General features: G+C 55.5%; 1 protein-coding gene across 5 annotated transcripts in view; it reads left to right on the top strand.

The window, feature by feature from the left end:
• Positions 1-511: 511 nt before the first annotated feature.
• The window catches only part of ADAMTS13 (ADAM metallopeptidase with thrombospondin type 1 motif 13), a 41,198-nt gene continuing 27,411 nt past the window's right edge, over positions 512-14,298 (top strand). The window contains exons 1-8 of one of the 5 annotated variants that reach the window (XM_034929413.3): positions 512-587; positions 5,050-5,116; positions 6,270-6,433; positions 7,476-7,559; positions 7,885-8,009; positions 8,146-8,292; positions 10,589-10,726; positions 11,943-12,180. In XM_034929413.3, the coding sequence (XP_034785304.2) occupies positions 7,536-7,559; positions 7,885-8,009; positions 8,146-8,292; positions 10,589-10,726; positions 11,943-12,180 (672 nt within the window). In that variant the 5' untranslated portion in view covers positions 512-587; positions 5,050-5,116; positions 6,270-6,433; positions 7,476-7,535. Of the gene's footprint in view, positions 588-3,063; positions 4,479-5,049; positions 5,117-6,269; positions 6,434-7,475; positions 7,560-7,864; positions 8,293-10,588; positions 10,727-11,937; positions 12,181-14,298 lie in introns of those variants that run through there. The other 4 variants (XM_055117499.2, XM_034929410.3, XM_034929411.3 and 1 more) reach the window with 4 other exon arrangements.

Here is a 14,298-nt window from a genome sequence, read left to right as displayed (position 1 = left end):
CCCTGCCTCTGGTTCCGCGCAGCCTGGGTGGTTCGCCCGCACGGGACTTGGGCCGCCGCCTTAGCCAGCGGCATCCGGGGTCATCGACCTCGAGTTTGACTGGGGCAAGCCGAGGACCTCCCCAAGATCCGGGATGGGGGATGAGAGATGCGAACGCCGGAAGGGAACTGGGGGCCGCTGTGTGTGTAGCACCCGGTGGGGCAGCTGAGCTGGGGGCACTGGGCGGTGGGGCTAGTGAGAGCCGGGCTCGGTCGCTCGCCTGCGTCCTGGACTCTCGAGCCTTTCCCGCCTTGGGCTGCTCCTTGCTCAGCCTCACAGCGGCTCATCTTCCACATACAGTGGGGAAACTGAGGCCCAGGCACCGGGAGGAGTTCCTGCCAGTTCACTCTGTAGCAGGACAAGCCGCAGACAAGAACCCCTCAGACACCGAATTGTAGAAGGAAAGGGCTTTATTTAGTGGTGAGCATCGGCAGACTCACGTCTCCAAAAACCGAGCTCTCTGAGTGAGCAATTCCTGTCCCTTTTAAGGGCTTACAACCCTAAGGGGGTCTGTGTGAGAAGGTCGTGATCGATTGAGCAAGCAGGGGGTACGTGACTGGGGGCTGCATGCACCGGTAATCAGAACGGAACAGAACAGGACAGGGATTTGCACAATGCTTTTCCATACAGTGTCTGAAATCTATAGATAACATAACCGGTTAGGTCAAGGATTGATCTTTAACCAGGCCCAGGGCGCGGCGCCGGGCTGTCTGCCTGTGGATTTTATTTCTGCCTTTTAGTTTTTACTTCTTTATGTGGAAGCAGAAATTGGGCATAAGACAATATGAGGGGTGGTCTCCTCCCTTACCTCCGCCTCCTGGGTTCAAGCGATTCTCCTGCCTCAGCCTCCCGAGTAGCTGGGATTATAGGTGCACGCCACCACGCTCTGCCAATTTTTGTATTTTTAGTAGACCTGGGGTTTCGCTATGTCGGCCAGCCTGTCTTGAACTCCTGACCTCCGGTGATCCATCCGCCTCAGCCTCCCAAAGTGCTGGGATTACAGGTGTGAGCCACCGTGCCCGGCCGGGAGTGGGTAGATTTGATGTGCGTGCGTAACAGGCAGAGGTTGATGGAGTAACAGGGAAGTGAGGCTCCTAGGATTTTGGTCTGAGCAACTGGGTGTGGCCATTTATCATCTCAATAAATGTCTGCCGGGAGCAGGGTGAAGTATGGGGGTGGAGCCATGAGCTCCTTTTCACACTTGCTGAGTTTGAATGGGCCGTCAGTCACCAAGGAGAGACGTCTAATCAGCAGCAGGATATAAGATTCCTAAGCTTAGGGAAGGGTCAGTGCTGGAGATGTAATTTGGAAATCGTCAGCACATAATTAGTGTTGAAACATGAACCTGGGTTAGTTCATCCAAAGAGAGAGTACCAATATAGGGAGTGAAGGGTTAAGACCAGATAGCAGGTGCTGGGGGCTCTCCAGGGGCGAAGCAGCAGAGGAGGCTGAGGGGGAGCAGTCAGTGCAGTGGAAGGAGAGGCGGATGTGAGTGGCATTAGAGAATCCAGGGGGAGAATAAACCACATCAGATGCTGCTGAGAGGCTGAGAAGGACAAGGACAGAGAGATGGGAACCAGATATGGCACTGAGATTGTCAGCAAGTCCACCGAAAAGGGTTTTCTTTTTTTTGTTTGTTTTGAGACGGAGTCTTGCTCTGCTGCCCAGGCTGGAGTGCAGTGGCGTGATATCGGCTCACCACAATCTCCACCTCCCGGGTTCAAGCGATTCTCCTGCCTCAGCCTCCTGAGTAGCTGGAACTACAGGTGCACGCCACCATGCCCAGCTAATTTTTTTTTTTTTTTTGAAACGAAGTTATGCTCTTGTCGCCCAGGCTGGAGTGCAATGGCGCAATCTCGGCTCACCGCAACCTCCACCTCCCGGGTTCAAGTGATTCTTCTGCCTCAGCCTCCCGAGTAGCTGGGATTACAGGCATGCGCCACCATGCCCGGCTAATTTTGTACTTTTAGTAGAGATGGGGTTTCTCCATGTTGGCCAGGCTGGTATGGATCTCCAGACATCAGGTGATCCTCTCGCCTCAGCCTCCCAAAGTGTTGGGATTACAGGCGTGAGCCACCGCACCTAGCCTAATTTTTGTATTTTTGAAAAGAGACGGGGTTTCACTATGCTGGCCAGGCTGATCTCGAACTCCTGACCTCATGATCCGCGTGCCTCGTGATCCACCTGCCTCGGCCTCCCAAAGTGCTGGGATTAAAGGCATGAGCCACCACACCTGGCCTGGGTTTTCTTTTTAAAAAAGGAAAAAAACTTTGTTCCAGCAGTTTGTAAACCAGGGCAATGCAGCCTTCTGTACAAAGGTGCATTCCAGGGAACAAAGAGAACAAAGAAAGAGGTCATCTTTTGTAGAGAACTTCCTGCCCAGGTTCCCACTTTGGTCCTCTTATGCAAATGAGGAAGGCACACTTGCTTAGTTCTGATTGGTTAATACTTGCTGAGTTCAGATTGGTCGATGCAGGTAACAGTCGATGGGTTGATTCTGGCGGCATAAACAGGAACAGATAGCTGTGAAACCGTCCCAGAGTTAAGTGAAAGTGGGGGCTTTCCAGGAACGCAGAATGTGTGTGTGACCCTAGTCAGCAAATGGCTGCTAGGTCCTGCTTTGAATTTAGGCCCAGTTAGTAACTTGGGATCCATCAAGAAGGATTGGCTCTTTCAGGGTTCACAAAGTTATTGGTGACCTTTTAAAGATCAATTTCAATGGTATGTGGGAATTGAAGGCAAGGAAGTGGAGATAGCCACTGAAAATAATGTTTCCAAGTTCTTAAAGACAGCCAGAAACAGGGCTATGGCAGGAGGACAGTGTGGGTCAAGGGAAGGTTGTTGATTGTAATCAAGAGACACCAGAGTGTCTGGGCTTGGTGGCTCATGCCTGTAATCCCAGCACTTTGGGAGGCCGAGGCAGTCAGCTCACCTGAGGTCAGGAGTTTGAGACCAGCTTGGCCAACATGGCGAAACCCCACCTCTACTAAAAATACAAAAACTAGCCAGGCGTGATGGCGGGTGCCTGTAATCCCAGCCACAAGGGAGGCTGAGGCAGGAGAATCACTTGAACCTGGGTGGCAGAGGTTGCAGTGAGCCGAGATCGTGCCACTGCACTCCAGCCTGGGTGACACAGCAAGACTCTGTCTCAAAAAACAAACAAAAACCAAAAAGAGACAGGAGAGTCATGCATGCTGATGGAGTGAGCCAGGTACCAGGATCTCGACATCTAAGCATGCTGCCTTCTCCAACAGCCTCCTTACCTTCCTGCATGAAAGCACACCCTTCCCTCCAGTCCCCCATTCCTTTATTCTGCTGTATTTTTCTCCATAACACTTACCACCTTTGAACATACTACATATACAACATGTGTCTGTCTAGCAACTTTGCTATCTGGCTCTCTTCCCTAGAATTTAAGCTGTGAGAGGCCGAGGCTGCTGTCTGCCTGGCTTGTGGCTGCTTTCCTGGTGTCTAGCACAGAGCCTGGCCTGTTTCAGGGGCTCAGTGAAACATTTGTTGGCTGAAGGAATGAATGAATGGCTCTAGCAGAGGGACAGAAACTAACGATGCAGGAGGAGAGGGCTGGGAAGGGATCCAGAGCCACGGCCTGGCAGGAAGTGTAGGTGTGCCCTCCCTGATCGCAGAGGAGGAGAGAGGCTGCACTTTGAGGGGTGGAAAGACAAGGTGAATCCCCCTGCTGGTCATCAGCTTGTGCGGCAATGTGGGTGTAAGGGGTGTAAAAGAGTGGTTTGGAGCATGTGAAGTGAGTCTTCCAGGAGATGAAGGGGATTGCCAGGCCGTTTGTGATGATGCTGAGATCTGGTGCCGTGCAGCCTGCTTCTGCGACTCTCCTCATCAGGCACAGGCACAGAGTAGGTGGAGAGTTGAGCCAGAACCACGATGTCTTTGGCACAGCCTCTCATCTGTCAGATGGGAGTGGGGACCCCGGAGAGGGAGTCAGCCGAGGTCCTGGCATTCCTCGTGAACCCCCGTCTGTGGGTTTCTGGTCCAGTGTCCCTTCTCGGGATTAGATGGCTTAGGCCTCCTCTAAGGGGGTGGGCGTGCACATCTGGAGAGCTGTCTGGTGTGCAGGACTGGGCTGCAGGGTACCCTGAACTGCAACCATCTTAGAGCAAGGCCCAGCTTGCAGCAGGAGGAGCTGCAGGCCGCCCACCCTAGCCACGGCCCCTGCCCTGGCAGGAAGCTTCCAAGAGTAAACACTGCCTAATCGTCCCGCCCAGTGAGCGGGCCTGTCCCATTCCATACTGACCAGATTCCCAGTCACCAAGGCCCCCTCTCACTCCGCTCCACTCCGCGGGCTGGCTCTCCTGAGGATGCACCAGCGTCACCCCCGGGCAAGATGCCCTCCCCTCTGTGTGGCCGGAATCCTTGCCTGTGGCTTTCTCCTGGGCTGCTGGGGACCCTCCCATTTCCAGCAGGTTGGCTCATTTGCAGGAGCGGGGGTATTCTGGGAGCCTCTGGGTGGGGTATTCTGAGCTACCTGGGGCGAGGGGAGTGCCAAATAGCTGACTACATCAGCTTTGGGGTTTGCGCTGGGCAGGGGAGTCTGTACTTGGGGCTTTGGGGGATGAAGTGTGCTCACTGAAGAGGGAGTTGGTGTCTCAGTACGACCTGCTCATTCGGTGAAGCTGAACAGACAGATACTAGTTTGTCCCAAACTGTGTAGGTTGCTCTTCTCTGCCTCTCCCTTCCTCTCCCTGTCTCTGATTTCCCCCTCTCCTTCTTGGTTGGCCTCACCCACCTCCTGCCTCCTGTCTTCCTCTTCATCCATCTCTTTTTGTTCTTTTTTCTTTCTCTCTCTCTCTCTCTTTTTTTTTTTTTTTTTTTTTTAAGACATGGGGTCTTGTTATGTTGCCCCAGCAACATAACAACAACAGGAGTCTCAAACTCCTGGACTCAAGTGATCCTCCCACCTCGGTCTCCCCAAGTGTTAGGATTACAGGCCAGAGCCACTGTGCCCGGCCCCATCCATCTCTTTTTGTCTTGCAGAGTTGTCTTCAGGCTTTGGAGCCACAGGCCGTGTCTTCTTACTTGAGCCCTGGTGCTCCCTTAAAAGGTACTTGTCCTGGTGTCTTCTCTCCCGGGGGGAGTTTCTCAGGACTTTCAAGGGGTATCTCACCACTGAGTCAGTGGTCTGGGATTTTTGGTGGATCTGGAAGGAGAAGGTCAGAGAAGCTGCTGTCACCCCTGTTAATTAACTCTGTTACTTCCTGCCAAGTTGATATAAGCTGGTCTGGGTGTTCCAGCCAGGCCAGGGTTCTCACCCTAGCTTCTGTTAAATATCACAAGGGAACGGTCACCGATTGGCTGGCCCCTCCTGCCCCATGGCCTCTGCTGAGCTGGCTGATTTTCAGGAGCTCTTGTGGTTTCTGACCGTGGATGTAAATATTTATTCCTTCTGTGGGAAACAAGATAGGTACTGGCTCAGGCTACCTCCTAAGGCCATGGATTTCCTTATGATAAAGGCCTGTCCCCATTGCCCACAGGCCCATGTCTGTGACCTTCTCCGGTGCGAGCCCCCTTCCCAGTAGGGCCATTGGCAACTTGACTAATGGCTGATGGGGGCCAGAGGCAGGTGGGCTAGTGGTCAGGGGCAACGGGAGGGCAAGGCCCACTTTGTGACCTGGTTCTTTGTGGCCTAGGCCGGAGGCACACTGAGCAGTGCCTGGGGCCACGCTGGGGGCTGGATGCAGCCGACGCTGTCTGGGTATCCCATAGCCTGGGTCCTTCCAGCGCTGCCGCTCCTGAAAGGCTGGGAGATCATTGCCCAGGGTCCCTGACCCTCTAAGGGCTCCCTTGGGAGAGGACAGTGAGGGCTGGCCTGGGCCCCTGCTTCCCAAGAGAACACCGGGCTCCACTCGTGTTCAGTTTCCTATCGGGGTCCATGATGTTACTTGTGAAACACCTGTGCCCAGAGCAGGGTCCAGGAGGCAGGGCAGGGGCTTTCCCCTTTGGGCAGAGCCACCAGGGCAGTGGGAATCTTGTCTTGATGGGGTGACCCAAAGCACACAATAGCCCAACAGCTCTTCCTGGGCCCTGCCCTTTGCGTGCCTAGTCACTAATGGGGTCCGGCTCTTGGGGTGGGGGTGAAACGCAATGTCTTGACTTCAGAAGGCCATCCTTCCAAGACCCGCCAGCCCCTCTCCTGTTAGCTTTCCACTACTTGCTCTCTAGAACCATCGCCCTCTGCTCTCCCTCTCCCCCGCCAGGCCGCCCTCCTTCCCCTGGCTTCCAGAGGCAGAGGCAGAGGCAGAGGCAGAGGCGGGCTGCAGGCGGCATCCTACACCTGGAGCTGCTGGTGGCCGTGGGCCCCGATGTCTTCCAGGCTCACCAGGAGGACACAGAGCGCTACGTGCTCACCAACCTCAACATCGTGAGTGCCCCACTCCAGGTCCCCACGGCCAGGGCTGGTGACCAATGTCTGTGGGCTGGTGTATCTGGTAGTCTGAATACAGTGGGTTAAACTCAGGTAGAATGGCTTGGGGTTCTTCCTCTTCTCCCTCCCTCCCCTGGGTGGAGGTGGGTGAGGTCCCACACCCTCTCTAGGCTCCATGGCACACGCACACCCTGCAGCCTCTCACTACTCAAGTCCCTTCACCTGAGGCCACCCTCAAGCCTGGCCTCTTCCCCAGTATCCATTTGACCCCCACAAAGCTCAGCTAAAGCAACCCTGGCAAATGGGATGCGGGCTGCTCACACTGCCCTCTGCACCCCGACCCTGCCCTCTCTCCATTCTCTTGTCCCCTGCTCAGAGTGGCGAGGACAGGTCACCCATCTGAAGTCTAAACAGAGACTGCTGGCAAAGGAGATGCCCACCTTCATTTCTTGCTAGCACCTGAATCCCTGCAGCCCCCCTTCACTTGAAAGCTGGGGAAGGGCGGGCAGGGAAGCACTTCCCCACTAGCCGCCGTCTCAGAAAGACAAACAAGGCCAGGCGCGGTGGCTTATGCCTATAATCCCAGCACTTTGGGAGGCCAAGGCAGGTGGATCACCCGAAGTCAGGAGTTCAAGACCAGCCTGGCCAACATGGTGAAACCCCGTAGCTACTAAAAATACAAAACTTAGCTGGGCATGGTGGCAGGCGCCTGTAATCTGAGAGGAGCCTATGATCTGAGAGGAGCAGCATTTGACCGGAATATCCGACTCATGACCATCTGTGTGCTCTCATCCCCTTGCTTTGGAGTTTGTTTTCCTTGCGTTAGTTGGCCTTCCTGAGCCATGAGCTGAGGAGCAACAGAGGCACGGCTGACTGTGCAGCACATTTTGGGAGCCCCCCCGCCCCGCCCGCTTCCCACACATGCTGGTGGAGTAGCCTCTCCAGCTCTTCACACTCCGGGGGCCCCTGGGAGTCAGCAGCTGCCTGGGGCTGGCAATGCCCACCCGACGGGTTACCTCTCTCATCTGCCCTTGCACAGGGGGCAGAACTGCTTCGGGACCCGTCCCTGGGGGCTCAGTTTCGGGTGCACCTGGTGAAGATGGTCATTCTGACAGAGCCTGAGGTAGGCATGGAGCTGGAACTCAGCACGCCATACAGAGCGGGAAGCCCAAGTCATCGCATCTCCATCCTCTTTAACCTCTTGTCCCGGATGCCCCAGGCAGCATGGATCACAGAATGCATTCAGCCAGACAGACCAGCTGCCCTCCCAGCTCTACCCAGCACTCAGCACAGGCTGCCTGACTACTTCTCTGAGCCTCAGTTGTCTCATCCCTAACACGGGCTAGTCATAGGGTTGTTAGGAGGACTAACTGGGAAACACACCGACCGCAGTCAGCACCGTGCCTGGTTGGGGTGTCCTAAATGCAGGCTTTGCTGTGGATCTGCAGGGTGCTCCAAATATCACAGCCAACCTCACCTCGTCCCTGCTGAGCGTCTGTGGGTGGAGCCGGACCATCAACCCTGAGGACGACACGGATCCTGGCCATGCTGACTTGGTCCTCTATATCACTAGGTAGCCGAGCTTTCTGATGGGTGCTGGCCAGCCAGCCTGGGAAGGCTGCGCCCTCAGCCTCCTGCCCTCTGCAAAGGTGACCCCAGGGCAGGCACGTGCCTTGGCACCACCCAAGTGACTGTTTTCTCTCACCGAGGTTTGACCTAGAGTTGCCTGATGGTAACCGGCAGGTGCGGGGCGTCACCCAGCTGGGCGGTGCCTGCTCCCCAACCTGGAGCTGCCTCATTACCGAGGACACTGGCTTCGACCTGGGAGTCACCATCGCCCATGAGATTGGGCACAGGTATGCAGCCCCACCAGCTGTCCCCAGGCTCTGGCAAGGAGCTGACCTGGGTACCCAGGGTGGAGGTGGTCTTGGCAAGCAGTGGGTCCTTGTAGAGTTTCTCCAGAGGAGCCTGTACCCCTCACCCCAACAGACTCAGGTGTGAGGACAGGGGAACCTGATACTGTTTGATTAAAAGAAACTTTTTTTCCAAAAGACGAGCAAGACACTTTTAGCAGGTAGAAAATAACTTCTGTAGAAAATTCAGGTAAAGAAAGAGCAGGCTGTAAAAATTATCTCAAATCCCACCATTTAGAGATAATGTCTCTTCACATTTTGTATTTAATTTCAGTCTTTTCTTTACATACACACACATATTTCTTATTTGCAAAATTGGGATTTAGTTTGGATCCCTGAATAAAAGGAAAATTGTGATTATGCTGTGCATTGCTTTGTTACCTGCTATTTCTTTTTCTTTTCTTTTTTTTTTTTTTGAGACGAAGTTTCGCTCTTGTTGCCCAGGCTGGAGTGCAATGACGTGATCTCAGCTCATTGCAACCTCCGCCTCCTGGGTTCAAGTGATTCTCCTGCCTCAGCCTCCCAAGTAGCTGGGATTACAGGCATGTGCCACCACGCCCAGCTAATTTTGTATTTTTAGTAGAGACAGGGTTTCTCCATGTTGGTCAGGCTGGTCTCGAACTCCCAACCTCAGGTGATCCACCTGCCTCGGCCTCCCTAAGTGCTGGGATTTCAGGCGTGAGCCACTGCATCCAGCCTTTCTTTTTTCTTCCTAGGGCGAGTGCAGGATTTACCTGTTCTTTATGTAATAATATATCCCAAACATTATCCCAGGTCTCTTAGAGGTGTGCACCATAATTTATTTAATCAGTCCCCTCTTCTTGGATGTCTAGGTTGTCTGAACACGTCTTCCTGTTGTGAATGTTATGCATTCTTGTGGGCAAACCTTCACTCTTACCTATAACCATTTACCTAGAGTGATGGGTTTCTTTTCATTTCTTTAGTTTTTTAAGTATGAAAATAATACCCAATTGTTGTAAAATTCAAACAGTGCAGAGATTTCTAAAGTAAAAAGTGAATTTCCATGTTCCCTGCCCACCAACCCCCACCCGACCCCTTTCAACCCCTCTGAGCCTGGGAGGGTTGAGGCAGGGTTCCTGGGTGTGGGACAAGGCAGGGCTCCTTCTCCCTCAGAGGGAGCATAGTTGCCTTCTGCTCCTGTGATGCAGAAGACGTGAGCCCCCAAACTGGGGCTTAGCCTGGGAGGGTTCTTGGCTTCACCGAGGAAAGAATTCAAGAGGGAGCAGGTGGTGTTAGACAGCAACTTTGATTGATGCAGCAGTGGGCAGAGTGTACAGCCCTGTGACTGTATACAGCACAGCATAGCCCCTTTTGAAGCCAGGCTACCCCATAGACACTGTGCCCAAAAGAGCAGCTCAAAGGCAGGGCTGCAGTCCTAGTTATACCCACTTCTAATTATATGCAAATTAAGGGGCCAGATTATGCAGAAATTTCTAGAAAAAGGGCAGTAACTTCTGGGTTTTCGTCATGGAAAAGGGGCAGTAACTTCTGGGTTTTGCCATGGCAATGGCAGACTGGCATGGCACACTGGTGGGCGTGTCTTATGGAAAGGGGCTTCCCACCCCTCCCTGTTTTAGCTAGTCCTCTGGTCCAGTGTCCAAGCGGGGTCTCCAGAGTGGAGTCCACCTCCTACCTCACCGGTGCCTGGCCTCTCCCACCCCATTAGGAGTCCTCCATCAGTTCCGCTTTGGGTAAAGCAAGCTCTGTTGTGACAGTTTGGAAACGGTTCACCTTCCTGGCCTAGGAATGCAAACGATGGCCAAGGGCAAGCACGTTTTAACTGAACTTTAAAATCGTGTTTTCTTCACAGTAGGTGAATTTCACGCTCAACACATCCATGTAAACAGTCCCCAGAGCAGCCTTTCAAGGCCCCGGCCAGTCCCCACCTCCCCACAGACTCCTAACACCATGAATTAATGTGGCTTGCACATTTTTAAAGGCTTTTGATATTTATTCGCAAAAGATGCGAGAGCCACCCTGCTGGGCTAGCGCTGCCTTCTGGGGGAAACTGAGGCAGGGCGCACGCGACCCTCTCCACTGCGCCCAGTTAGCAGATGGCGGCGTCAGGGGTCGACCCGGGTCGGAAAACTCGCTGGCGCTGCGGCACTAGGGCGCCGGGCCCCTGACTGGCCGACCCCGGTCCCGCCCCCACCCCCGCCCCCACCCCCGCCCCCGCCCCTGCCGGCCGCCTTAGCGCAACTCCCCGCCCCCCGACCAGCTTCGGCCTGGAGCACGACGGCGCGCCCGGCAGCGGCTGCGGCCCCAGCGGACACGTGATGGCTTCGGACGGCGCCGCGCCCCGCGCCGGCCTCGCCTGGTCCCCCTGTAGCCGCCGGCAGCTGCTGAGCCTGCTCAGGTAGCGGCCGCCCCGCGGGAGGGGCGCGCGAGCCTCCAGCCAGCCCGCTGGGCCGCCAGCGCCACCTCTCTCTACGTCCGTCCCCACTCCGCATTCAGCACTCCTTCCTGTCCCACCCCTCCGTCCAACCCCGCGCCCACCGCTCCGTCCGTGGAGGGGCGGGCGCGCGAGCCTCCAGCCAGCCCGCTGGGCCGCCCGCGCCACCCCTCCCTACGTCCGTCCCCACCTCTCCCTACGTCCGTCCCCACCTCTCCCTACGTCCGTCCCCACCTCTCCCTACGTCCGTCCCCACTCCGCATTCAGCCCTCCTTCCTGTCCGACCCCTCCGTCCTGACCCACTTCTCCGTCCAACCCCGCGCCCACCGCTCCGTCCCACCCCGCTGCGCTCACTCCTGCGCCCACCCCTCCGTCCCAACCCCTGCACCCACCCCCCCGTCCCACCCACCTGTCCCACCCCCTGCACCTCCCCCCGTGCTGTCCCACTCTGCGGCCACCCTTCTGTCCAACCCCTGCGCCCACCGCTCCGTTCCACCCCCTCCCTGCACCCACCCCTGCGTCCTCCCTCGCCCCCTTGCGCCCACACTTTCGTTCCAGCCAATCTGGGCACGCACCCCTCCGTCCACCCCCATCCCGCCCCTTGACTCCACATACACTCCCTCGTTCTCTCCCACTTGCCTACACCCACCCCTGCATCCTACTCTCCTCCATCCACCCCTCCATCTCAGCCCCCTGCACCCACCCCGTTCCTGCGCCCACCCCGTTCCTGCGCCCACCCTGTTCCTGCACCCACCCCCTCACTTCACCCCCTTACCCTTCGTCTGCCTCCACCCGCCCCTACTCCTCCGTCCACTCTCCACGCTCCATCAGCCCCACACCCCTATCTCCCCAACCCGCGTACATGTATCCCTGCGTCCCCTTCCCGCCGACCGCACCGCTCCCGGGCCTAACCTGCATCTGCTCCATCCCACTCAGACCCGTCCCTCCGTCGCCGCTCCCTCTGCTGGCCACCCACCTCCGCACCGGCAGGAGCCTTAGTCTTGGTCCCAGCCAAGAGCCGGCTCCTGGTGGGGGGCGCGGGCCGAGAACTCCTGTTCCCACTCACAAAAGGCCACGCTTCCAAACGCTTCCATCCTCGTGCCCACTCCTCCGTCCCGCCTCCTCCCGGTGTACACCCCGGGACTGAGCCGGGCCTGAGCCGGGCCTTGTCGCAGCGCAGGACGGGCGCGCTGCGTGTGGGACCCGCCGCGGCCTCAACCCGGGTCCGCGGGGCACCCGCCGGATGCGCAGCCTGGCCTCTACTACAGCGCCAACGAGCAGTGCCGCGTGGCCTTCGGCCCCAAGGCTGTCGCCTGCACCTTCGCCAGGGAGCACCTGGTGAGTCTGCCGGCGGTGGCCTGGGATTGGCTGTGAGGTCCCTCCGCATCACCCAGCTCACGTCCCCCCAAACGTGCATGGTGAGAACCTGCTGGGTGCCGTGCTAGGCTGAGGACTAAGCCAGGGCGGCTTAGTTTAATGCTGTCTGTGCCCTCTAGAAATTATTTAAAATGTTTGAACAAAAGCGCCAACATTTTTGTTTGACTGGGCCCCACAAATTATGTAGCTAGTCCTGGGAGGGCCCCTGTGCCCAAGGACTCCTGGCTGAGTGAGTACACCAATCTTAAACAGTTACCAAGGACTTCCCCATCTATTGTGGCTGGAGTCAGCCTGGAGGGCTTCCTGGAGGAAGTGGCCTCCAAACTGAACCCACAGCAGAAGTGGGGCTGGTAGGGGGAGGGGAGATGGAGAGCAGGCACCCCAAAAGACAGACTTCCTCGCAGGATTACATGGGACATTCATGGGCTCCAGGCACTTTTGCCTTGATGGGCCCCTTCCTCCACAAAAAAATTGAGAATTATATTTTAATATTCTTATACAATGTATAAAGTTTTATGTGTTACTATAAATACAAGTCTTTTTTTTTTTTTTTTTTTTTTGTGAGACGGAGTCTCCCTCTCGGCTCACTGCAGGCTCCGCCTGCCAGATTCACACCATTCTCCTGCCTCAGCCTCCCGAGTAGCTGGGACTACAGGCGCCCGCCACCACGCCTGGCTAATTTTTTGTATTTTTAGTAGAGACGGGGTTTCACTGTGTTAGCCAGGATGGTCTCGATCTCCTGACCTCGTGATCCGCCCGCCCTGGCCTCCCAAAGTGCTGGGATTACAGGCATGAGCCACAGCGCCCCGCCAAGTCTTTTTTTTTCTTCTTTTGAGACAGGGCCTCCTTCTGTTGCCCAGGGTGGAGTGCAGTAGCACAATCATAGCTCACTGTTGCCTCAACTTCTTGGGCACAAGTGATCCTCCCACCTCGACCTTGGAGTAGCTGGGACTACAGGCACATGCCACAATGCCCAGCTAATTTTTAAATTTTTTGTAGAGATGGGGTCTCCCTTTGTTACCCAGGCTGGTCTAGGACTCCTGGCTTCAAGCCATCCTCCCACCTTGGCGTCCCAAAGCACTGGGATTACAGACATGAGCCACCACCCACGCCTGACCAGCAAATCTATTAATATTATATATTACAACATTAATTTTGACCTGGAAGTTCATTTTTTCTTTTTTTTTTTTTTTTGAGACAGAGTCTCACTCTGTCACCCAGGCTGGAGTGCAGTGGCACAATCTTGGCTTACTGCAACCTCCGCCTCCCAGGTTCAAGCGATTCCCAGGCCTACGCCTCCCGAGTAGCTGGGACTACAGGCATGTGCCACCATGCCCAGCTAAGTTTTGTATTTTTTAGTAGAGACAGGGTTTCATCATGTTGGCCGGGCTGGTCTCAAATTCTGACCTCAGGTGATCCGCCCGCCTTGGCCTCCCAAAGTGCTGGGATTACAGGATAAGCCACCACACCCAGCCTAGTTCATTTTTTTCTTCTGATTTAATTTAATTTATTTATTTATTTTGAGACGGAGTCTCGCTCTGTCACCCAGGCTGGAATGCAGTGGCGCGATCTTGGCTCACTGCAAGCTCTGCCTTCAGGGTTCAAGCCATTCTCCTGCATCAGCCTCCCAAATAGCTGGGACTACAGGTGCCTGCCACCACACCCGGCTAATTTTTTGTATTTTTAGTAGAGACGGGGGTTCACTGTGTTAGCCAGGATGGTCTCGATCTCCTGACCTCGTGATTTGCCCGCCTCGGCCTCCCAAATTGCTGGGATTACAGGCGTGAGCCACAGTGCCCGGCCTTTTTTCTTCTGATTTTAAAAGAAATTAGGCCAGGTGTGGTGGCTCACGCCTGTAATCCCAGCACTTTGGGAGGCCAAGGCAGGCGGATCACCTGAGGTCGGGAGTTTGAGACCAGCCTGACCAACATGGAGAAATGCCATCTGTGCTAAAAATACAAAAAATTAGCCGGGCGTGGTGGCACATGCCTGTAATCCCAGCTACTCGGAAGGCTGAGGTAGGAGAATTGCTTGAACCCAGGAGGCAGAGGTTGAGGTGAGCCAAGATCGCGCCATTGCCCTCCAGCCTGGGCAACAAGAGCGAAACTGTCTCAAAAAAAAAAAAGAAAGAAAAAGAAATTAAAACATTTGCCTCTTGA

The sequence above is a fragment of the Pan paniscus genome, chromosome 11, assembly GCF_029289425.2.
Source record: "Pan paniscus chromosome 11, NHGRI_mPanPan1-v2.0_pri, whole genome shotgun sequence".
Taxonomy (NCBI): Eukaryota; Metazoa; Chordata; class Mammalia; order Primates; family Hominidae; genus Pan; species Pan paniscus.
The sequence above is the reverse complement of the archived record's forward strand: the minus strand, read 5'-3'. Positions and strand labels throughout refer to the sequence as shown.